The sequence below is a fragment of the Myotis myotis genome, unplaced genomic scaffold (genome assembly GCF_014108235.1).
Source record: "Myotis myotis isolate mMyoMyo1 unplaced genomic scaffold, mMyoMyo1.p scaffold_m19_p_5, whole genome shotgun sequence".
In the NCBI taxonomy this organism is placed as follows: Eukaryota; Metazoa; Chordata; class Mammalia; order Chiroptera; family Vespertilionidae; genus Myotis; species Myotis myotis.
Window position 1 is genome coordinate 106697638 of NW_023416357.1, and position 24925 is coordinate 106722562.

The window sequence follows — 24925 nt, forward strand, 5'->3', positions numbered from 1 at the left end:
GGTGTGGGAATAAAAAAGCCCCCTTTTATTTCCCTTCCCAAATTTGCATAGCAATACTGAGTTAAAAGTTTCATTAAGCAAGAATTTATTCTTATTGAAAGTCCTAAAAAAACATTTTCCATGCTTTTACAAATCCGAGGGCTCCTCAACATGGGACCATAGCGGCATTGTTGTTTGCATGCACTTCATCTGCATGGCAACACACAGGACAAAGAAGATAGATGAAACTCAGAAGAGTTCATTTTCATATATACTTTCAGGGCGAGTGGCCAAAAGTATTGCAGGTCACATGCAGAAAGCATCCTGTCTATACCCTCGGCCTTTGGAATTTCTACGGTGCGTCCTATACACAATCTATGGGACAATGACAATGCTCATCTGAATACCGGGTCCTTCCTGAAATGTGCTCATTTTCTGTATAATGTCCAGGGAATCATCTGGAACCTGTGCCAGACAGTTGGTCTATGTGTCCCTGTGACTATTATATTCCGTCTCTCATGCTGGATAGCCTGACAGCTGCTTGACTATTTCCAGATAATCTAATTTGGTAAAACATAATTTAGACTTGGTGAAGTATATGCAAATCATTAATAGTTGCAGTTCTAAGGAAACTGAGAAAAGATAGGAAAATTCAAAAAGATAAAGAGCAAACCATGTTACAAATTCAAAGAGCCAAATAGTGAGTGGCATCCAGTATGAGGATACGTGGCTACCTTAACAATGACAGACATGATCCAATCAACTATATTCAATGAGATCACCACTGCTATAAAAGAGCTACCAGGGGTTATCAGTAACTTACCAGATTTGCTTAACGCTTGTGGACCAACAGAGCTGGAGCCCCACGTGGAAGTGTTGGATGCCACAGCAATGGGTTCCCCCCAGCTGGGACCACTGTCTATGGGTTTACCCCATGCTGAAGTACCATTATCCACAGTTGTGGCTGGAGTAGAAGGCTCCCCCCAGGGCTCACCCCAGCCTTTAGAAAGTGTGGGAAAAGAAGTCATCAGCACATGGTAGGGAGGTACAGTGGAATCAGAGGCAATAAGGAATACTTAGGGAACAAAAGATGAAGAACTTTACATTTATGTATTATATAGTGATCCTGTGATGAGCAAAAAATGGCATCTATAGTATGTAAAGACAAGTCATTTCCCATCATTGTACTTTAACTGCAGTAAGTGCCCTCTGGGTATAGAGTAGATTCTTTTGAGTAACCTTATTTATGGCAAGTCATCTCCTTTAAAGAAGATAAATTTAATTCCTGAAAAGTCAAGTCTGTCTGAACTACACCTAGTGAATTAAAGCAGGTGACCATGCTGGGTGACAGTGAGTGTATAGAATGTTTACCATACATGCAACCTTTCATCATCAGCATTCGGGAAAAAGGCACCCTACGTTTCTATGTGCTGGACAATGCTTCTTAAAAATTTTGAAATATTATTAAATTGTCCAAAGCAAAGAAAGGCAAAGCCATAAACATGTTTAAAACAACAACAGAACAGCCTTCCCCGCTGGATACCCAGCTGTTTCTTCTAAGAATTAAACTAGTTAAATTAATTCAATAAATTATATTCAGGATAAAAATTGGGCACTGAACGGTTTGTTCATGAAAACACTCCTATTGCCACATCCAATTAATAACTAAGACAATACATTCCAATGACACCTAATGAAAATGTCACTGTCAAGATCATTTGCAGACAGAAATCAGTTCCTTATGAGGGAAAGTGGGAATATACTCGAAAGGCACACACACTCATACACAATGCATCTAATGGACTTGGATTTCATGCCTGCTCAGATCAATCCCTGCTAAGGCCAAACGTAGTACCTAGTATTTAGAGCATGGTCATTAACACTTGCTGTATTTCTGAGGATGTTTTATTCCAATAATAGAAGAAAAAGTGCAGCTTGACTCAGAAGAACTGAGATAAGTGTACAGCATCCCCACCCGACACCACCTTTCCAATTCTGCCTTCGGCAGCATTCCTAACAGAACAAAGTGTGCAGGACTCCACCCAATCTGCCGAAGGCAGAGCTGCTCCCTGATGGTGAACACCTTACCTATACTTTTCTTCCCTATAAGCTTCTGGGTTAGAGTAAAGCAGGCCTCTGTGTGCACAGCAAATACTGTTAAACACATCTTATCAAAGTAAGCTGAAACAAGGCCCACAGTCCTGTGAAGTGTTTGTAAGACCATCCGACTCCACAAAGTAACAACTCACCGGAGCCGCCTGCCTCTGGGGTGGAGATGGCACTTGCAGACGGCAGCAGCTGGTGCACCTGTGCTTGCTGGTCTGAGCGGCTGCTGCCATTCGGGACATTTTTGTTCCACATGTTCACATTCTTATAGTTGTATTTGTTGGGATCTCCCCACGCTGAGGTTCCGTCATCAATGTCCATTTTGCGCCGTATGGACTCCGGGGATGGTTCCTCCCAGCCTGTGGGTTCTTCTTCTTTTGCTGGGGCTGGAATAGGTCCGCCCAGCCAGCCTGTACCAGAGGGTTTGCCTGGAGCCGGAGGGACTCCCCAAGACCCAACAATATCTGGTTGCTTGTTCCAGTCTGGAGAGCTGACTGGTTTTGCCGAATCTCCCCAACCCAGCGACTGACTAGACTTTGGAGGATCTCCCCACCCCTGGGAAGAGTTAGATTTAGAAGATTCATCCCATCCTGATGAATTATTTGGATTTATATTATTTCCCCAAGTAAAAGAACTAGTTTTACCAAGTTCATTCCAACCAGAAACAGACCTGTCACTGTCACTACCTCCTGAGCTAGATTTCTTATTAGCCTCCCCCCAATGGTTACTCCTTGATGTGTCTCCCCAGTTATCACTGGCGGAAACAGACCACCCTTGGTGTGACTTCTGTCCCTCGCCCCAGCCCTGTTTGTTCTTTTGTGAATCATTCCACATGGGCTTCTCGTCTTTGCAATGCCCCCACTGATTGCTCTTGACCATTCCTGTAGCAGCAGAATCATCTTCCCACCCCCCCTGGCAGTTTGAGCCTTTGGAATCTCCCCACCTCAGAGCAGGCTTGGGATCTCCCCACCCCGATACAGATGAGGTATCATTACTGTTAGGGCTAGTCTTGTCTATACATGCCCCTGAGTTAAAAGTCTGTGTTGCAGAGCTTCCCCAAGCCTCTGTCCCATTGTCAGTCTTTCTTTCCCCTCTAGGTGATGTCTCAGTATCCCAGGCAGTATTCTGCTTAATAGGAGTCTGTCCCCAACCAGAGTTGGATAGGACACGTGGATCTAAGTCAGTTCTGTTAACAATGCTTTGGAGTAATGTGTGCTGATCAATTCTTCTTCTGTCTCTACTCTGAGTCTCCCCAGTTACTTTTTCTTCGAGGCGTCCAGTGCTCTCTGTACTACCTTCACTGTCCACTGTACCTCCTGTTTTGGCCCACATGCTGTTTTGCTCATTTGTCTGAGATGTGGCAGAACCCTGATCCTCTTCCTCAGTAGAATTCCATCCGTTTGTAAACTTCTTACCATTGCCGTTTGCACTGTCACTGGAATGCTGATTGCCAGGCAGTTTGCTCCACTCCACGCTGGGTACATTAGTGCCAGTGTTTTGTGCAGGAGTTCCCCATCCTCTTCGACTTCCTCCCAAGTTTGCACCATTTCCACTTCCCCAGGATGCACTCTGGGAATTTGTGGCCCCAGACTCCCACAGGCCTCCTCCTTTATTTGAGTTGACTGGAAAGTTCGTGCCCACAGGCCCATTCATGCCAGGCTGCATCAGAGTTGTGTTCACAGTGTCACCATCAGCTTGGCCGTCGGGGCTTGCACATTTGTCTCCAGAGTAGTTAGAACCATAGGCACCCCAGGTAGTACCATAAGAGCCTGCACTTTTTGACTCTCCATTGCTAAGGTGAGGAAGGGAAGTGCCATTCATAACCGATGGAACCTGTATCTGAGGATGGTTCATTGTGCTCACACGCCAGGCCCCCGAGTTACTGGGCAGCTCATTATTCTGTACTGAACCGGAGTTTGGTAAACTAGAGGTCATAAAGTTAGTAGTGTTATTTGGTCCAGTCATTTCAGTGGTGATATTCTGAGGTTGACCACTGAATGAAATCTTCTGTGTACCACTTACTTCGGATTCACAAGTTTCCTGAAGGCTTCCCCAGGTACCATGGGTAGAAGAACCACCCACTTTAGAGTTAATACTCTGATTGTTAGGCATCTGGCCTATGGTACTGCACTGAATATTGATGCCAGGACTACTACTCCCTACAGGCCCTTTTAGGGCAAGTCCGTTGTTCTCTAATACTGGCCAGGCACCATGGTTGCTAGCTGAAGTCAAAGTGCTTGGATTTACCCCTCCATTTGATGAAGAGCTTACAGTGCCCCAAGCATTCACTCTATTGTTGCTACTTTCTGACTTGCTTTCAGGAGCATCCACAGAGACCTGACATGTGCTTATTACGGCTCCATGGGAGAAGCCCCAGGGCCCAGTACTACTTCCACGACCCAAACTATTGCTGCTGCCGCCAACCACAAACTTGTTTTGGGAACCAAGTCCAGTGCTGTTTCGAAGGACATCTTTCTCACCACCTGTGCTCCCTGAAGCCATGATAGTGATGTTTCTTTCTGATTCAGTACTGGAGGCAGAATCAGCATCCATACATTCTGAAGCCAACTCGGGATCACTGCCAAGGACCAAGGGCCATGCTTCTTTCTCAGGGGAGTTGTTTACAACAGCATCCTTAGAGTCTGTGCTGGAGTTGCTCGAAGAAGACACAGGTCTCTGCTGTGAATTTTCATAATGAGATCCGGAAGCGTTGTGGTTAGTATCTAAAATAAAAGTACAAAAGTTTATGTAGTGTTTGAAAAATTGATTAGCCATGTATGTGGCTATGATACATGTATGGGGCTTCTCAACATCAACAAGATATTACTATTTGGCAGTACAGCCCTAGCCGGTTTGGCTCAGTGGATAGAGTGTTGGCCTGTAGACCAAAGGATCCTGGGTTCGATTCCGATCAAGGGCACGTACCTTGGTTGTCCTCCCTGGCCTGCGTGTGTGCAGGAGGCAACCAATCGATGTGTTTCTCTCACATCAATGTTTCTCTCTCCCTCTCTCTTCCACTCTCTCTCTAAAAAAAAAAAAAAAAAAAAATCAATGGAAAAATATCCTTGGGTGAGGATTAAAAAAAAAATAGATTAATTTTAAAAAAGACGAACTAATTTCTTAAAAACAAAACAAAACTTGGCAGTACGGTTACAAGGGCAATGGTTACATCACATCCACCAATCAGTTCCACTCAGGCAGGGAGGTCTGCACTTTGCTCACCAATGTTGTCCTAAGAGCCTAGAGCAGTATCTGGAACATAAGAGCTACTCAATAAATATTTGCTGAATGAATTAATTCCTAACTTATCAGCAAGTAGAAGAAGTTCAAGTGAGGAAGGATGAGGTGGTAGTAATGCATTAGTGTGTATGAAGCAATCCAGGCTTAGAGACCCGACATGGGAAAAGAGTCTGAGATGCAGACGGGTAAGGGCAAATGAACAGGCCAAACTTAAGGAAATGTATTAGAAATGCAGGGATGGACAAAAGTACATTTACAGTTGCAATACAAATACAATAATTAATAACTAATACAAGAATAAACTGTGTCACATATTCACAACTGTAAAACCTACTTTGGCCCACTCCTGTATATTAGGAAATCTTTCCCTAGTCTTTCTTTCTTGGAACAACTGTTTATTTATTTATTTTTTAAATATATTTTTATTGACTTCAGAGAGAGGAAAGGAGAGGGAGAGAGGGAATCATCGATCGGCTGCCTCGTGCATGCCCCACACTGGGGATCAAGCTCACAATTTGGGCATGTGCCCTGACCAGGAATCGAAACGAATCCTGACCTCCTGGTTCATAGGTCAATGCTCAACCACTGAGCCACGGCAGCTGGGCTGCAGTGCTTTTAACACACATGCTCAAGTCATGTCCTATACCTAATGAACCCACCACTGGGTTGTAGGCCTAGAAAATAAATGTAACTCACTATTAGGATATTACTAATAGAAAAATCAGTTCCAATTAGTAACATCATTTTCTCTCAAAGCACAACTGTTAAGCAGCAAAAGGTGATGGAATGAGAGAGAGTAGCAGAAAAAAGGACTACTACAGAGACACCAAAAATGTATACATAATTCAACATAGATTTATTTCAAAGTTCTATAAGTGACTGATTTTTACTCCATTTAAGAATCATTTAAAAAATATATATATATGTAAAATATATATATATTTCAGAGAGGGAGATAGAAAAAAATGATGAGAGAGAATCATTAATCGGCTGCCTCCTTCATGCCCCCCCACCGGGAATCGAGCCCGCAACCCAGGCATGTGCCCTGACTGGGGATTGAACCGTGAACCAGGTTGATGCTCAACCACTGATCCGCAATGGCTGGGCAAGAACCATTTTTTTAAGCTGACATCTTTCAGTACCCAAAGGAAATTAAGGGTATCAAAAAGCCAGTCCGTCATACTAGATAAAAAGAAATCAGCATGCCAGCACCTGAACTACCAGCAACACTACTCAGCACTACGGCCCATGTGCTTCATGGGCACTTTGTCACTGAGTCCTCGAAGCAACACTAGAGCACAGGCAACCGGCAACCGCCCCCCCTCGAAGTACCTTCTCCCCAAAGAATAATCCCACTTATTTACTCATTTTCCTCATCTCGGTAAGATTTATCCTTGATTCCTTCCTGTGCACAGCAAATTCAAACGTCACCAAGCCCCAAATTCATCCACTTTTCTCCAAATCTAAAGCAATGAAGCCACCATCATCGTCTCTTTATTGGCTATAGCAAAAGTACTTCTGTTGCCATTATTTGCTCTTTGGTGTGTGTGTGTGTGTGTGTGTGTGTGTGTGTGCGCGCGCGCGCGCGCGTTTGTATATGTGTTGCCACATCCATTCAGCAGGAATAAGAATATAAGATTGGGAATATCAGACAAAACCACCCAAGCTGAAAATAGAGGGAGGGACCTGGAATTTATCAATGAAACATCAGATGCATTCCCATAACCAGAAAAAGATGGAATATTTGTCATCAGCACCACTAAACAGTCTTGTGCTGGAAATACTAACCAATGAAATATGACCCCAAAATGAGGGAAAGATAGTAGAAAAGAAACAAAAAAGATTGACATTTTAAAAATAATAGTTTTCCATATTCCAGGAATAATCAACAAGAAAATATAATGGGGAAAAAAGAGCGTCATTGTAGCAGTCACAAAAAAACTATAAAGCAACCTGGAATAAAGCTACAAAAACCCTTCAAGCAACATGTGATTGAATTTATTGCATGCCATATTGAAGGCAACTTGATGGGTACGGAAATTTTCTCAACAGGAACCTGTAACAATGTTTGAAGTTTAATCCAATTATAAGAAATCGCTAACAAGAATCTGTAACTTGATTGGGAGTGATTAAAAATTCATATAAAACAAATGAGAATTTTTAAAAATCTCAAAAAGAGTGGCCAAGTGGGAGGGGGCAGGCGACTTGCACCCCCTGAGTTGAACAGCACTGCCCTGCCAGAGCATCTGAGCACTCCAACTGAGCAGAGAGCGACCCAGAGGCATGCCACAGGTTAGCTTCTTAAATCCGTAGGAGAAAAGGTAGGTACAATACTTAAAAAAGGTTTTTTAAAATGAGGCAATTTTCCAAATAAATCTAAGTGTTAAAAGAGGAAAACATGAAGTTATCAGTGAATGAGAACTTCTATACATAAAATCAAAGAAATTTTAAAAATGGCAGGCTTGACTACTTGCCAAAAAAGTAAAGCTTTTAAAATGTCAACATACATCAAAAGCGAAAAAAAAGAAAAAAAAAAGCCAGCAAAATACACATTTTGCAAACTAACTCTATCATAGACCTTGAATTGCTAGTGAAAATTTCTCTTAGAATCTGGTCCCAACTTCGTTTGGAGATGGTGGGTGGTCTAAATTCTCCTTCTGCTATGTATTCAAGTAAAATAAGGAGAGATGCCGACAGTAATTATTCAATAAAATTTCATTTTTTAACTTGGAACTTAACTTGATACTTCCAAAAACACTAAATTAAAAGACTCTCAAAATTGCATTTACCAAGGGTGAATCACAGGACCTTTTTGCTTATGGAAAATGTTGCAGCTTAACTAGAAAACGCAGAGGTGTGTGTGTGTGTGTGTGTGTGTGTAGAGATACTAGTCTAACAAGCTGTAATAGAATAAGACTCCTCAGCAATCACAACTAAAACGTTTCCCAGTCAGACTATTTCAGAATTGGAAGACAACCTAGTTCCTTAAAAACAAGGAAGCTAAAACCCATCATTATAAATGATCTGGAGAACACATGTATAGAAACATGATTAAGTAGAAGATGACCATAAAACTCTTACAGGAAAGAGTAAGAAACAGTAAAAAGCAGGTGGAACAAAGGGTACAGTGGAGTTTTGCTGAGTGCATGCAAAATACAAAATTTTATACATTGCACTGCTGAGGCAACTAAGATTTGGATGACTGTACTTCACTGAGAAACAGCTGAAGTCCAAAATGTCACCAGCATCCTGCTCTCGCACACAATTACCTCGATAGTGGAGCAGCGCGCACTACCCCTGAGAAAGAATGCAAGAGTGCACCACACAGCACCGGCCCAGGACCCCCAGCGAGCATGTGTGGGGCAGGACAAAGACTGCGGGTAAGTCAAGTGATTTATTCAGGATAAAGTTAGAGCCAGGAAAATTCATATATTTTTCTTATTAAATTTTTAGCATATTTAGGTAAATATGTGCTTTCTGCCTTGAAGACTTTCAATCTCTCCAGAAAGGAAAGACCTTAAGAAATAAATAATACTTGAAGTTTTACAGTATTTCCAGAAAGTATGAAATGGTATCATTGGAAATACGAGAATCTTAGATGTATAATTTCGAACATCACTTACATGAGAAAGTACAAAATGTTTCAGGCATTCTAGCTTCTAGTCCAGGGTTTGGCAAACTTCTGTAAAAGTCCAATCAGTAAATATTTTAAGTTTTGCCAGCCAAGTGTTTCCTGTGGCAACTACTCTGCCAATGAATACTCTGTCACTGTAGCTTGAAAGCAGTCAGACAACAGGCAAAGAACTGGGAGTGGAGACCAACAGGCTACAGGCCAACCTCTGTTCTAGATTAAAGATAATGGTGACACCACAACTAAATGCAACATGGGGACCATGACTGGGTTCTGGTTTGAGAACTGGGGTGGGGGAAGTGGGGGACAGCTAAAGGGCATTCTAGGGCTGGGGCTCTAGACAGGAGGGCGAGTGCCTCAGCCAGGCCAATGGTGGCAGCAGTGCAGACGAGAGAGAAAAGCTCAGAGACATTTGGAGTTAAAATCAGCAGGGCATGGTAAACCCATGACCTTAAGAAGGAAGAGGGGAGTCAAGCATGGTTTTAAGGTTTCTACATGGGTGATTGGATGAATGGGGATGCCAAACTTTTGAGCAATGGCATGAGGAGGAGAAACTGGCATGTGCTAAGATAATGAGTTCAGTTTTGGACAAGTTGAGCATGAGGGGCCTCAAATCAGCTGAAGACATCCAGACTGGAACACGTGAACCTAAAAATGTGAGTGATCTGAAACAAAGCTACTGGAAGGAATAAAACCTGAAAACTGGTCAATGAAAAATGAAAGGGCTGCCCTGACCGGTTTGGTTCAGTGGATAGAGCGTCGGCCTGCGGACTGAAGGGTCCCAGGTTCGGTCCTGGTCAAGGGCATGTACCTTGGTTGCGGGCACATCCCCAGTAGGGAGTATGCAGGAGGCAGCTGATCGATGTCTTTCTCATTGATGTTTCTAACTCTCTATCCCTCTCCCTTCCTCTCTGTAAAAAAATCAATAAAATATATTACAAAAAATGAAAGGGCTTTAAGGAGAAAGTGATCAACAATAAAACATGTAGATACCTATTCAAGCCTGTACTTGATATTAACAGATCAGTGACCTTGGAAAGAGCTATGTTATTAGTCAAGTGAGTAGAGTCAGATTACAAAGGACTGAAGTAAATTGTAAGTACAGGCTACTCCTTCAAGAACTCTGAGACAAAGTAGAGGAAAGAAATTCTAGAATGGTCTCAAGAGAATGGGAGTTTAAAGGAACTTATTTTAAAGAGTGACAGAGACTTGAGTATGTTCATAGACCAAGGGGAAGGTACAAGTTGGGCGAGAAATGGAAGTTACAGAACAGCAAGGATATGTACCACATTCATTGAAAAGACAGTGAGCCTGGCCGGTGTGCTCAATGGTTGAGTGCTGGTCTATGAACCAGGAGGTCATGGTTCGATTCGCAGACATGGCACATGCCTGGGTTGCATGCTCGATCTCCAGTAGGGGGGGAGTGCAGGAGGCAGCCAATTGATGATTTGCTCTCATCATTAATGTTTCTAACTCCCTCTCCCTTCCTCTCTCTGAAGTCAATAAAAACATAAAAAAGAAAAGACAGTGAAGAGCACAGGTGGAGGAACAGTATTTTATTCTTTAGACATCACTGGAAATTTTAATGTTAACATTTTTTCATTAATATTTCCCCCAAGTCTTGGTGTTTCACCATTATAGCTCAATGTCCCTGAGCTCCTTTAAAAAAAAATTCTAAAGCAAGAAAGGGTACAAAGAGTCCTATACAAACACCTGCATGCCGCTCACCTTAAGAAATATACTACTCGCTTTAGTATGAAACCCCTGTGTAACCCTTCTGATTACTAGTATATCTCCTTCCTTTCCCACTGCATAACCAAGTGGTAACTTCTCAAAATGCTATTTTAATTCATCACTAAGCAATACATTGTTGTTTTGTGTGTTTTATATTTTATATAAGTGATACCATACTGTGAACAAACAGAAAGACATCCTTGGGACAACCAGTAGAAATGTGAGTGTCCCCCTTTTGCTTAAGGGTGATCATAGTACCACGGCTGTATAGGAGACTGTCCTTATTCTTAGGAAATTACCTGTGGAAGTACTTAAGATGAAGAGAAATGAATGTTTGAGCACACATGTATGTCTATATGATGGGGGGAGGGTGTGCATAGGTAAGTAGTAACAACTGATAGATTTGGGTGGATGGCATACAGAGGTTCACTGTTCTATTCGTTCAATGTCTCTGTATTTATCATGTAAGCTCGATGATAAAATGTGGGTTGGGAACCCTTTGGCCCATAGGAACAAAGCTGCAGCCAGCCCTGTTAAGCATTGGTCCTCCACAAATTCCAGTGTCATTTGGGCAGTAGCAGGGCCTGATGCCTCATGGCTCTAAGGAATCAACTGCAAAAGGTCTCAGAGCATCAGCTGAAACCGTCACTAAGTGTTTAAGTTCAGCTTGCAGAGTTGTTTGGTTTGACTAGCACAGAGTTCTAAAAAACGTGACATGAAAATGTAAAGATATTTCAGGCAGGGTACAAAAATCAGTACATTTACCCCTGGTCCCATCACTCCCTTTCACCTTTTACATCACTTACCTGCCAGCTCGTGAAGGCATTTTAGTTTGCGACCTCTGATTTATAAAGTACCCAATCTCATATAGGCACTGTTCCCACTCCCAGACTGCACTGGATAAATGAGAACTGCATTATATGAGGAAAAGGGAGACACATCCAGCATTGCACAAACCTCTGACTACATTTCTATGTATGTAATGAATGTAGTTATTTAAATGTCAATTCTACTCCATTAACTATCTCTATTCAGGAAACAAAAAGCCAAATGTAAATACAAATAGACAAAAATGAAAACAGATCGACCCCCACAATTCTGAACTGCATACAGTTCGCAACACAGAATGTCTGTTTCTGGGCCACTGCTTGTGCTGGGATGCTGTCCGCAACACTGCTCCTCACAACCACCAGGCTAAATTAAGGGCTGGTCACTATATTGCTATATTAACCTTTCAGGAGCTGGGACACAGTTAACTGTTTAAGAAGTCTTCCCTGATTCACAGATACCCAGTGGTCTATTCTGTGGCTAAAGTTTCTACAACCATTCCTAGTAGCACCACAAAGAAATTTTAATGTAAATGTGTGACATCTGCTGGTAGGTGGGAATTCACAAATGTTTACAAAGACAAAAGCACAAATCTGGTTCTCCTGCAGAATGCTTTTCCTCAACATCTGCACTCTAGTTGTTGGGACTAGCTCAGACTGCAGTCAGGCGGCTGCACCCTCACTTCCATCCACCCTCCACATGAATGCTGTTCGCGCTTGTCAAGTCCTTTTGGAACAGGTGGGACACTTTTCCTTCTCAGACTCTTTTGAAGACATCTTCCTATGCCCACATCGTAGGCCTTCTTGTCATCTGAATGCACATCGGTAACGCTTTTGGATTTTTTGACCCATATCCCTTTTTGAGAAACAAGACTCTTATACTCCATTTGTTTACATTTCAAAAACAGCTTTGTTCTTTCATTTCCCAAACTGAAAAATAATATATTCAACATATATCATTTTCTCAACTTACCACCCACTTCCCTGTTTAATTACCATACCACCATTTGCTTAGCTTGCAGTAGGTACTCAAGTATTTATTGTATAATAACCTCTCTTAAGGTTTTAACTGCATTTCATATTATACTGATGACTCAATACATCTGCTTCCAATCTGACTTCACAGATGAACTTGGAACCAACTTATCAATTGTTTAGAATCAGGACTGTGTCTAAAGCAGACTCTCCTTCTGAAAAGTGGAGGTCCTCTGTACAACTTTTGGGGGAGAGAATTCATCCAGTGCCAAATGTTCGGCACTAAGCTATTTGCTTTAACATGTCACTTAATTCAATCCTCAGAGCACTCTTACAGGTTGGATAGTACTGCCTACACTGACAGAGTAGGAAAGAGGCTCAAGTGAGCTGAGTGATCTAGCCAAGCTCACATGGTAATAACTGTCTGGAGGGGAGGGAGTATTAACTCAGGATGATAATTCAAGTTTTATCCTTTCCAATAACAACGTGTTGTTCTAATTACCTACGCTAGAAAAATTGCACTTTTGTCCTCTTCCTCCTTACCCATCACAGCCAGTATGTTGCCAAAGCACAGCATGGTTGTTATGAGCACAGCTTTGGAGTCAGACAGACATTGCTGAGTCCAGGCCCTGCTACTTATTAGCTGTGAAATACCGTAATACGTAGAGCAGCTCCTGCTCCATAGACGGAGCATAGAAAGGGACAGTGACATCTGCCTGGGACAGCAGAGACGGCTGCTCGGGTGAGACTCACATACATGGAGCATGTAGGTGGAGCTAGGATACGAAAACCAGGTCCATTTGGTTCCAGAGACTTGATTCATTGCCAGTATGCTAGTGTTGCCATGTGTGGGAACCTTGATTCTCAATTCTCTATCTGGCCTGTGATAAAAGCTTCAAAATATTTTGAAAAGGGAATGGACAAAGCAACCAACCCTCAGAACCTATCAGAACAACATGCCGTAACACACGGGGCTTTGAGAAAATTGTTACCACATACTAGATGTACTTTCTGCCTCACAATCATTACTGAGCTGAGAAAAGCCACTCCGAGGCAACAAGCGAATGCATGTGCTGTTTGAATGTGACTCTCATGAGTGGTAGCCTTTTAATGGCACCTGGGTTACGGAGTGATCTAGGCAAGTTATTTCATGGCGTGGTGCCTCAGTTTCCTCTAATGGAAAGTGGAGAGAAGAACAGCTTACACCTTACAGGGTGCTGAGGATTAAATGCAATATGTCTAACTGCTTAGAATATAACTTGAGGGGAGTGATCAATTTTAGTTATAGTCGCATGATCAATTTTAACTCTAAGCTGCTTATTAAAATAGGTAGAACCTGGAGGGAGAATGATTAAAAGGATTTCTAAAGTAGGATGGGCAGTGACCTTACAGGCAACATTTCAAGACTCCCTATTCATAACTCCCTGTACAGATCGTTATTTTGCTACCCAGATACTAATGAATACAAATACATTACCCCAAAGCCATGAATTCATAAACCTGCTACACCGCTAGTGATGACAGCTGAAGTCTCGTAAGAAGCACCTTCTCTCACCTGACTGGGTTTTGCTGCTCTGCACCTCTCCGTTATTTTGTGGCTGTTGGTTTGTTAAAGCACTGCTTTCTGACTGGCTGCTTAACACTTTAACAGCAGATCCCAGGTTTGCTGCTATGACAGGAAAATGCTGACCCCTCTTTAGAAGCTGCTTATGTTCCTGGTGGCGGAATCGTGGTGGTACTTCACGAGGATACCGAGGCAAGGCCTGTGGTGGCTGCGGCTGCTGTGGCTGTGGCTGCTGCGGCTGCTGCTGTGGCGGCTGCGGCTGCTGCTGACTGTTGGCTGTGGCTCGTTTGGCATTATTATTAGTGCTGGTTGCTGTGGAAGTGCCGTTATTAGAGTTGGCAGGCTGAGGCTGGCTTACACTGGGCTTTATCTGTTCTGGCACTGATCCCGACAAAAGAAAAGGGGTGGAAAAGATTAGCCAGTAAAGTGTACCTCCATAGTTAGCCATCTAAGTAAAAAGGCACTAAGAAAACAATCCTAAAGGAATGAAACTTTAAATGTGTGGGGACATCCTCAGTCACGGGCTCCTTTTCCTGGGAGAGATCACTACCAGCAGTCATTCTGCCTTCTGCTAATTCCCTATCCAGCGAGGTCATGGAGACCACTGCCACTCCTGGGTCCATGACAGCTTGTGCTTACGATCCCTAGTCCATCTTATTCTCTGACTGGAGAATAAGCACTGATTGTACAACTATGGAACTCACAGTAAAGTTCTGGTCACCCTAAAAGAATCCTCGATTCCCTGATAACTGTTCTTACCCTGCTTCATGTTTAATGTATTTGGCCTCTATTTTTCATCTTTGGAAGACAACACAACACAAGAACAAGAGTAGAAAACAATCTGTCGCCCTGGCCGGTGTGTCTAAGTGGGTAGAGCATCAACCTGCTCACTGAAGGGTCGTGGGTTCAATCCCCAGTCAAGGGCATATACCTGGGTTGCAGGTTTGGTTCCCTGGCTAGGACACGTGCAGGAGGCAACCAATTGATGTGTCATTCTCACAAAGATGTTCCTCTCTCCCTCCCTCCTGTTCCCTCTATCTCTTAAATCAACGGGGAAAAATATCCTCAGGTGAGGCTTGAAAAAGGAAGGAAGGAAGGAAGGAAGGAAGGAAGGAAGGGAGGGAGGGAGGGAGGGAGGGAGGGAGGAAATAATCTGTCTGTTTCTTTACAAAAAGGCAAAGTTAATGTTTTTGTGTTAAAATGTAAAGTCTGCATCATACTGAGAACAGGAAAGTAAAGAGAAAGATAACAGGATGAAATCTATGAGACTAATCAAAATTGGAGAAATAAATCTCAGTAGTAGCCATCTGTATACTGTACGAACAATCAGAAACTACAGACAGTGAATTTTTGAACTCCTAGAAGAGATTAAATAAGTAAACAAACGGACAGAAATCCCTTAAACCAGGAAGGTATGCCCAATCTCTAGAACTACATGGAGACAGCATGGGACAGGAACTTCTGGACGAGATGGACCAGGTTTCCAGCCCAGGTGGCCTTCCCTAAGCTCTGTGCCTTTGGGCGAGTGCAGGAAGCTAACTGAGCTCATGGCTCGGGGATAAAACTGTGCAGGGCTGTCCTTAGGTTACATACGTGGATTGTTCACAGGGCACCAAACACAAGGCTATCTATAAACAGTGGCACAATACCACCTTCAACTTCTGTAGCAGCTTAATGTTTCTGTGAGATTCTGATGCATCTTTACAAATGCCACTGTCACATAAAAAAAGTGAAATGTCTCCACATGAGTTGTGAGGACACAGAAAACTGTTCAAGGGTTAAAACCTCCAGGCCTGAAATTAAAACCGCCAAGACTCACTAGCTGGGTTATACCTGTCTTTCTCCTTGTGTACACAGTACAGTCTTGTTCTAGTATCCAGCATAATGTAAACACTCAGTAAACAGAAGCTATTACTGTGGCCCAAATAAAACAAGTGTTTATTCAAATGCCAACAGTGCGTATGATGCTGTGATAAAGTGTTGGTCACCTGTGTTGCTTCCAACAGTCACCAAATTTCCACTTACACACCCTCAGTTCTACAGCCTCCTCTCATTTAACAATTTAGCCCCACTAGTGTTTCCTTTCTCTGAAAAACTGATGGATTTAGATTATATCACTAATAGTTTTATAAAAATATGTTTGTATTGATTTTTAGAGAGAGAGGAAGGGAGAGGGATAGAAAAATAGAAACATCAATGAGAGAGGAGCATCACTGATCCGCTGCCTTCTGCAAGTCCCCTACCAGGGTCAAGCCCACAAGCAGGGCAGGTACCCTGACCGAGAATTAAACAGGTGATCTCTTGGTTCCTGGGGAGATGCTCAACCACTGAGCACACTGGCTGGGCAACACTTTTTAAAAAATATGTATTTTATTGATTTTTTACAGAGAGGAAGGGAGAGGCATAGAGAGTCAGAGACATGGATGAGAGAGAAACATCAATGAGTCGCCTCCTGCACAACCCCTACTGGGGATGTGCCCGCAACCAAGGTACATGCCCTTGACCAGAATGGAACCCGGGACCCTTCAGTTCGCAGGCCGACGCTCTATCCACTGAGCCAAACCGGTCAGGGCAACACTTTTTTTTTTTAATCCCTCACCTGAGCATATTTTTCCTACTGATTTTCAAACAGAGTGGAAGGGTGGAAGGAAGGATGGGGGGGAGAAAAGAGAGGGTGAGAAACATCAATGTGAGAGAGACACATCAACTGGTTGCCTCCCACATGTGCCCAACTGGAGTTGGGTATCAAAACCATAAGCGAGGTACGTGTCCTTGACTGGGAATTGAACACACAACAATTTGGTCTGTGGGCTGACACTCTAACCACTGAACCAAACCAGCCAGAGCAATACTAATAATTTTTTAAAAATATATTTTATTGATTTTTTACAGAGAGGAAGGGAGTGGGATATAGAGTTAGAAACATCGATCAGCTGCCTCCTGCACACACCCCACTGGGGATGTGCCCGCAACCAAGGTACACCGGAATCGAACCTGGGACCTTTCAGTCCGTAGGCCGACGCTCTATCCACTGAGCCAAACTAATAATTTTTAACATATGATTTTCGCCTCTTATTTTAAAAATATATTTATTGACATCAGAGAGGAAGGAAGAGGGAGATAGCGATAAGAGAGAATCACTGATCAGCTGCTTCCTGCATGCCCCACACTGGGGATCAAGCCTGCAACCATGACATGTGCCCCAATAGGGAATCGAACCATGACCTCCTGGTTCATAGGTCACTGAGCCACACCAGCCAGGCTCCTTTCCATTTTTTTTTTAAGGCAACTGAAAAGCCTCTTATTAATAATCATTTGGGCCAAGTACATTCTGGGTCTAATTGCTTTATGTATGAAATTTTTGTCTCCCAAACAATTTAATGCTCCCAGAATGTAGCAATAATGTATATTCCTTTGTCATGAAAAATGTAAGCCATTGGATATTCTAAAGTACCTCTGAAACAACAAAAAGTATATGTAATTATAAAATTATAAGAAAAAGAAAACTTTAACTCAGCTTTTACATACTTAGTCCTGGGACTCAGAGTGGTATTTGGCACATGAATATAGCTGCAAGTGGTACAGCTACCCTCTACTAAAAAACAGGCTTGCCTGCTACTTTATTAAGAGGAAATGATGGTGACAGCAATTTAATACCCAAAGAAGATGGTACTTGTGTGAGAGAGCAATAGGGAAATGTTCTTTAATGCAGTCAAGGAGTCAGAAGATAACCTACACAAAACACTGACTGCTCCACAGGAAGACATGTATGAGAACCCTGACACTACCTCAGAGTGACTGGGACTTCGGAAGCAGGATGTACATGCCACCCAGCACCTCCACTCCTACGTCAAATAATTGCTGTTCTTATTAGTCAAGTGCCACAAGGACACTAAGGCTGAGATAGGTACTCAGTTCTGGGGCTAGAAATAAGTAAAAACATTAAGACAAAAAAATAATGCAGGAAAAAAATAAAAACATTTAAGACAATGCAATTATTAATTACAAAATAAAACTAAATAACCTGAAGTTAAATCTTAAGCGTAAACATGAGATGCAGTAGTAAAGAGCAAAGGAGAAACTAACAGGGTATGTAGGTGGAGTGGAGGGCAAAGTTGCTGGGTAATAACTATAAATAAATACTATAAAATTTATGTAAAATACTGGCTATTTTGCATGTGTAGTTAAAACTTAGGATAATTATATCAGTAAACATGCAAACCATTGGAAGAAGAAAAAAACGAAAAAAGAAAACTTGATCCATTAAACAGATATAGAAAGTGCAACAAAAAGAACTATCCCAATATTGTCGTTAATAAATGTGCATGTGTTAAATTTACTTGTTAATTAAAGCTCTGAAACAGGAGTCAAGAAAATAAAAATCAAACTTAAGGAATATACTTTGCAAAAATTGCTCCTGAGCCCTAGCCGGTTTCACTTAGTGGACAGAGCGTCAGCCTGCGGACTGAAGGGTCCCAGGTTTGATTCAAGTCAAGGACACATGTCTGGGTTGCGGGCTTGATCCCCAAAAGGGGGTGTGCAGGGGGCAGCCAATCAATGATTCTCTCTTATCACTGATGTTTCTATCTCTTTCTCCCTCTTTTTTCTTCTCTGAAATCAATAAAAATATGTTTTTAAAAAATTGCTCCTGAAACAAAACAATGCAGGGAAATTGGGAGTTGAGGGGTGGGGATGGGGATGTAGAAACAGATACTACCAAGAAATGCTAACAAAATTTAAAGAAAGCAGCAGTAATATCAGGTTTTTTAAATTCAAGGAGAAAAGCATTATAAAGGATAAGAGATATTCTGTAGTTATTAAAGAACCAATTGAAAAGATATAAATAGCTAAGTACTTTTATATATCAAACCTTAGTCTCAAAATATATAAAACCAAATGGAGACAGAGAAAAACTGAATAAAAGCAAAACAATATACTTTGAAAGCAGATAACACCTTTTTCACAAGTACCCAAGAAACAGTAATAAAAAGTACACAGACTTTCTAAAGAAAACATCAACGAACTGCAAAAAGTAGAAGACAGATATTTCTGAATTACAATGCAATCACAGTAGAAACAATAAAACTCGCAAATAAAATTGCCTTAAATAAATTTTGAGTTAAGTAATAAGTACCAAAATGCAGGGTTATTGAGAAAATAACAGCAAAAACAACATACATAATAAATTTTAAGATATGACTAAATCAGTGCTCAAAGAAAAATTCATAGCCTTAATTATTTTCAGCAAACAAGAATGAATATAATGCATCCAACTCAAATTAAAAGCAAACCAAAGGAAGCAGAAAGGAATTAGTAAAGATAAAAGAGAAATCGATGACTTTAAAAGTGAACCAATAAATCCAAGGCATGGTTCTATGGAAGAATAAACTACTAACCCGATTTTTAAAAATTTAAAATAGAAAAAATTTTCTAAAATTAAAATATTTCTTTAAGCTCAACTCTATAAATAATTTGAAAAGCTCGAGGAGGGAAGCATTTAACACTGATCTCAGAAGAAGGAGGAAAATGCACAGATTAATTAGCATAGGAGAAATTTATAAAATCACCAATCAGTATCAGATGGTTTCAATGATCAATATAACCATCCATTCCTTTTTCTCACTAGCATACTTTTAAGAAACAGCATAAGATGGAACATAAACATAACAGAGTTACCAATAAGTCAGACAAAACTATAGTACTCACAAACAATGGTGGGACGGGGGGGGGGGCGGGGGGGGGGGAGCGACACAGATAGAAACAGTACTTGGAATAAATAAATAAAAAAGACAATTTCAAATTTAGAGATTCTAGAAAGTACCAGTACAAGTACCCAAGAAACAGTCATAAGAAGTTCACACACATACACACACACACACACACACACACCCTCTCTCTCTAAAGAAAACATCAACAAATGGCAAAAAGTAGAAGACAGATATTTCTTAATTTATTCAGTCTATGCCAATACAACAGAAAGTACTGGTTCAAAAGACTGGCTGGATTCAAATTATGGCTCTGCAACTTACTAGCTGCATGACCATGATATGACTAAACCACTTATTTTGAGACTAAGGTTTGATATATAAAAGTACTTAGCTATTTACATGGGCAAGGTACTTAAACCACTCTATCTCTGCTTCCTCATCTGTTAAAACGGGAGTATTAATACCTACAAAATGTATGGCTGTTGTGAGGCTTTAAAAAAATAATAGGTATAAACCATAATAGGTAAGAATGGTACTAGCACATGGTTAGAACTCACTAAAAGTTAGTGATTACTATTACCATCTAGGTAATAGTAATTAAGAAAAGAAGGGGGAAATAAGGGTGATTCTCCCCACCCTCGGCCCCCTTCCCCAAGTTGCTGGTCTGGAATCTGGGCAAACAGTGGTACCATTACTAAGATATGAAACAGAACACAAAATTTAAGTTTGGGCTCTGGCTGGTTTGGCTCAGTGGATAGAGCATCACCCTGTGGACTGGGGGTCCGAGGTTCAATTTAGGGTCAAGGGCACATGCCCGGGTTGAGGGCTCGGTTCCCGCTGGGGGACATGCAGGAGGCAGCTGGTCGGTGATTCTCTCTCATCACTGATGTTTCTATCCCTCTCTCTCCCTATCCCCTCCTCTCTGAAATCAATAATAAAAAAAAAATAATAAAAATTAAGTCTGGGTAGTTGTGAAAGAGAATGAGTTCAGTTTTTTAAAAAATTTATTTTATTGATTTTTTACAGAGAGGAAGGGAGAGGGATAGAGAGTTAGAAACATCGATGAGAGAGAAACATCAATTCAGCTGCCTCCTGCACACTCCCCACTGGGGATGTGCCCGCAACCAAGGTACGTGCCCTTGACTGGAATCGAACCTGGGACCCTTCGGTCTGCAGGCCGACGCTCTATCCACTGAGCCAAACCAGCCAGGGCTGAGTTCAGTTTTTAAATGTTAGGTTTGCTGATACTGTGGGATAGCAATTCTCAAACTTTTTGGTCTCAAGAACCCTTTACACTTTTAAAAGGTATTGTGGGCGTACACCAAAGATCTTTTATGTGGGTTACATCTATAGATATTTACCCTGTCAGAAATTTAAAAATATTTAATAATGCATTTAAAAACAAACCCTTTACATATTAAAATACATTTTTTAAGTAGCTATTTTCCCCAAACAAAAAGTTAGTGAGAAACTTGCACTGTTTTACATTTTTTTAATACCTAGCTTAACCGAAGGCAGGTGGATTCCCACATTTCTTTCCAATTTATTGTGATATCCATATTATGTAGCCTCTAGAAAACTCTACCTCATACTAGTGAGGGAATAAGAGTGGACAGAACAGTTTTCCTATTATGAAAATAATTTTGACACTGGATCTCATTCAAGTTTCAAGCAGCCTCTCAGAGGTCTCAGATAAACTTAGAAAACCATGCTATAGGATAACCATGTGTAGAATGCAACTGAATAGACAGTTCTAGAGTTTAGTGAAAATCTCAACTGAAAGTACGGGTTTAGGATTCGGCATACAGGTGGAAGACCTGTCACAAGCATTGTAGAATGAGAAGATATGACAAGACCTAAAGAATAGGCTTGGCCCTGGCCAGTGTGCTAAGTGGTTAGAGCACTGGCCCATGCACCAAAGAGTCTTAGGTTCAATCCTCGGCTCCATATCATGCGGAGTGAAGTAAGTCAGAGAAAGACAAGTATCACATGATCTCACTCATATGTGGAATCTAATTAACAAAATAAACTGATGAATGGAGTGGATCCAGAGACATGGAAGCATGGAACAGGGTGTGGAATCTTGGAGGGAAGGCGGGGAGGGAAGGGGAGCAGGAGGTCATCAACCAAAGACCTTGTATGCATATATGCATCACCCATGGACGCAGGCAGTGGGGTGGTGAAGGCCTGGGGCGGGGGGGGGGTGGGGGGGGCAGAGGTGGGCTGGAAGGGGTCAAGGGGGAAAAAGAGGGGACAAATGTCATACTTTCAACAATAAATAGTTATTTTTTTAAAAAAAATCTCAGATCCAGTTGGGAGTGCATTTGGAAGGCAATCAATCACTCTATCTCTCTTGTTTAGATGTCTCTGTCCACCCTCTCCTCTCTCTCTAAAAAAATCAATGGGGGAAAAATATCCTCGGGTGAGGATTAACAACAACAAAAAGAATAGGTTTGCATAGCAAACAGAAGAAAAGAAGCAAAGGCAAGAATAAGTCCTAAGTGCCGGGAGGATGGGAGAGAAGTTATTTATTTATTTCAGTAAACAGCCTCACCATCTATTGTTACTTGAGCAGGGATATCTTCCTCCAGTTCTCACTATCCCACTAGATCTAGTCCGCAGATACCTCCTTGAGATAATTCAAATGCATGCTTCTGTCTCCAACAGCACTGCTTTGATTTAGGCTAGAATCAGTTTACTCTTATAAAAACCTAACTGGTCTCTCTGGATCAAGTCTTGATTACACCCTCCAACCCACCCACCCATACACACTTTTACCTCTTCCCACATCTCTCAGCCCTAAGTTTTCTATATAATTAAAGTGCTTTCAGAATTAATCTAAAGTTCTTAGCATGGCCACTTTTCCAGATTCATATCCTGCTACATCCACAAGCTACATTTCCTTCTCTTCCACACCTGCAATTCTGTAAAAGGTATCATGCTTCTTTCATAATATCCCTTTTGCCTAAAATGCCTTGGTACCTTTCTTGCAAATCTTATTATTCTGCTTTCCTAGGAAACAACTAATCACCCCCTCCTAGATTCAGCTAATCTTAGAAGCATTTTATGACTCCGTGGCTCTCAAAATTCTTAAGTATCCCTTAAACTGCATGTGCTCCTAAGTGCTGGTTTCTTATTTCGCCTCCCCTTTATCACAGGCATTTCCGACTCCACGCACAGCAAATGCTGAAGAGCTACCGGCTGAATGAAAAAAGGTAACAACTGTCAGCATATATGAGGTGACTGAATCCAAAGAACAATACAGAACAATGTTGAGGACGAACCATTGTAGAACACCGATATTCAAGAGGTGGAAAAATTTTGAACCAGTAAATGAGAGGGAGGAAGAATGATCAGGAACAGCAGAAAGGCAATGATGGTAGCTGGTTAGTGTGCTGCTGAATAACAAATCCCTGCTATAAATTAAGCCAGAGTCAGCAGAAAGTAAGTTCAGTCAACATGGTCCTTAATGTGGAAAGATATCCTATGTAACAACAAACAAATATTTTGAAGGAATTTCATTCAGCTAGTATAAAATATACAGACCCACTAAAAACTTTTATTATATTTTTTCTTGCCATATTGTGACTTAACTTGTCTTTTGCAAAATTTAAAGGAAGCAAGCAAACTTTGAATTGTCCCAGAAAAAAATTTTCTTAATTAACAATGAAAGCATTACTCATTTAAACCAATATTTTCCTAGTGTTTCAAATCAAAACTCCATACTTTGTGAAACAGTGAAATGAACCAATACTATTAGATTTTAATATTTGCTACATTTATGCATTTTCTGATAACATTTCTTATGTAAAAACATCCTATCATTCTATAAATCTAAAAGTTCTAAAAAAGTTTATTAATTGAAAAAAATACCATAGCAATTGTCTTATGTTCAAGTAAAAGATAAACTATTTACTATCCAAAGTTCTAAATATACCAGATTCTAAATTTGTAGAAGCAAATTTTATTTACTCTTATTCAATAATGAAAATTATTATTTTTTTATTTTTTATTTTATTTATTTTTAAAAATTATTTTAAATTAATACTTTTCTAAGTCATTAAAGTTTTTTATGTTTTATTATTTTATTGACTATGTATCTGTATGTTTACATACTCTTTTTTTAAAATATATTTTATTGATTTTTTACAGAGAGGAAGAGAGAGGGATAGAGAGTTAGAAACATCGATCAGCTGCCTCTTGCACACTCCCCACCGGGGACGCGCCCGCAACCAAGGCACATGCCCCTGACCGGAATCGAACCCGGGACCCTTGAGTCCGCAGGCCGACGCTCTATCTGCTGAGCCAAACCGGTCAGGGCTTTACACACTCTTAAGGTATGGAAATCCACATACATTATATGATCTAATTCATTGAATCAAACCTTTTTTTTATTGTTTAAAGTATTACGTCTCCTTTTTCCCCAGATTAACTCCCCCCACCCCCCTGCCACTTCCACACCCGAGGGCAAGCCCTCACTGCCCCAGTGTCTGTGTCCATTGGTCATGCTAATATGCATGCATATAAGTCCTTTGGTTGACCTCTAACCCCCCCCCCCTTCTCCCCCAGGTTGGACAGTCTGCTCAATGCCACCTTGTCTCTGGATCCATTTTTGTTCATCAGTTTAAGTTGATCATTATATCCCACATATGAGTGAGATCATGTGATATTTATCTTTAGCTGACTGGCTTATTTTGCTTAGCATAATGCTCTCCAGTTCCATCCATGCTGTTGCAAATGGTAAGAATTCCTTCTTTTTTATAGCAGCACAGAATTCCAGTTTTCTAATCCACTGATCTGCTGATGGGCACTTAGGTGGTTTCCAAACCTCAGCTATTGTAAATTAGCTGCTATGAACATAGGGGTGCATATATCCTTTCTGATTTCTTGGGCTATAGTCCTAGAAGTGGGATTACTGGGTCAAATGGGAGTTCCCTTTTGGCCTCCCACTGCCCACCTGTTTTCCCCAAATGAAGGAAAGGAGGGGCTATTTTGGTTAAGGCTGTTAAGCCTGACAGGGAAGCCTTCAACAGAGTCACTAGAGTTCAGGACTGGAGTTTCAGCTAAGACTGTAGCTCCTGCAGGCCATATAAAGCCCACAATATCATTTGGTCTGGCCTGCCAAGGCATTAGGGGTGAGTTAATTAAATGTTTGACCTAA

The 24925-nt window shown here is 41.3% G+C and overlaps 1 protein-coding gene across 6 annotated transcripts in view; it reads right to left on the minus strand.

Moving 5' to 3' along the window:
• TNRC6A (trinucleotide repeat containing adaptor 6A) overlaps positions 1-24925 on the minus strand; it is a 94233-nt gene that overhangs the window by 24811 nt on the left and 44497 nt on the right. For 4 of the 6 annotated variants that reach the window (XM_036310450.1, XM_036310451.1, XM_036310449.1 and 1 more), the window contains 3 exons: positions 14048-14437; positions 2229-4808; positions 803-979 (listed from right to left, as the gene is read on the minus strand). In XM_036310450.1, coding sequence (XP_036166343.1) covers positions 803-979; positions 2229-4808; positions 14048-14437 — 3147 coding nt within the window. Of the gene's footprint in view, positions 1-802; positions 980-2228; positions 4809-14047; positions 14438-24925 lie in introns of those variants that run through there. The other 2 variants (XM_036310452.1, XR_004967693.1) reach the window with 2 other exon arrangements.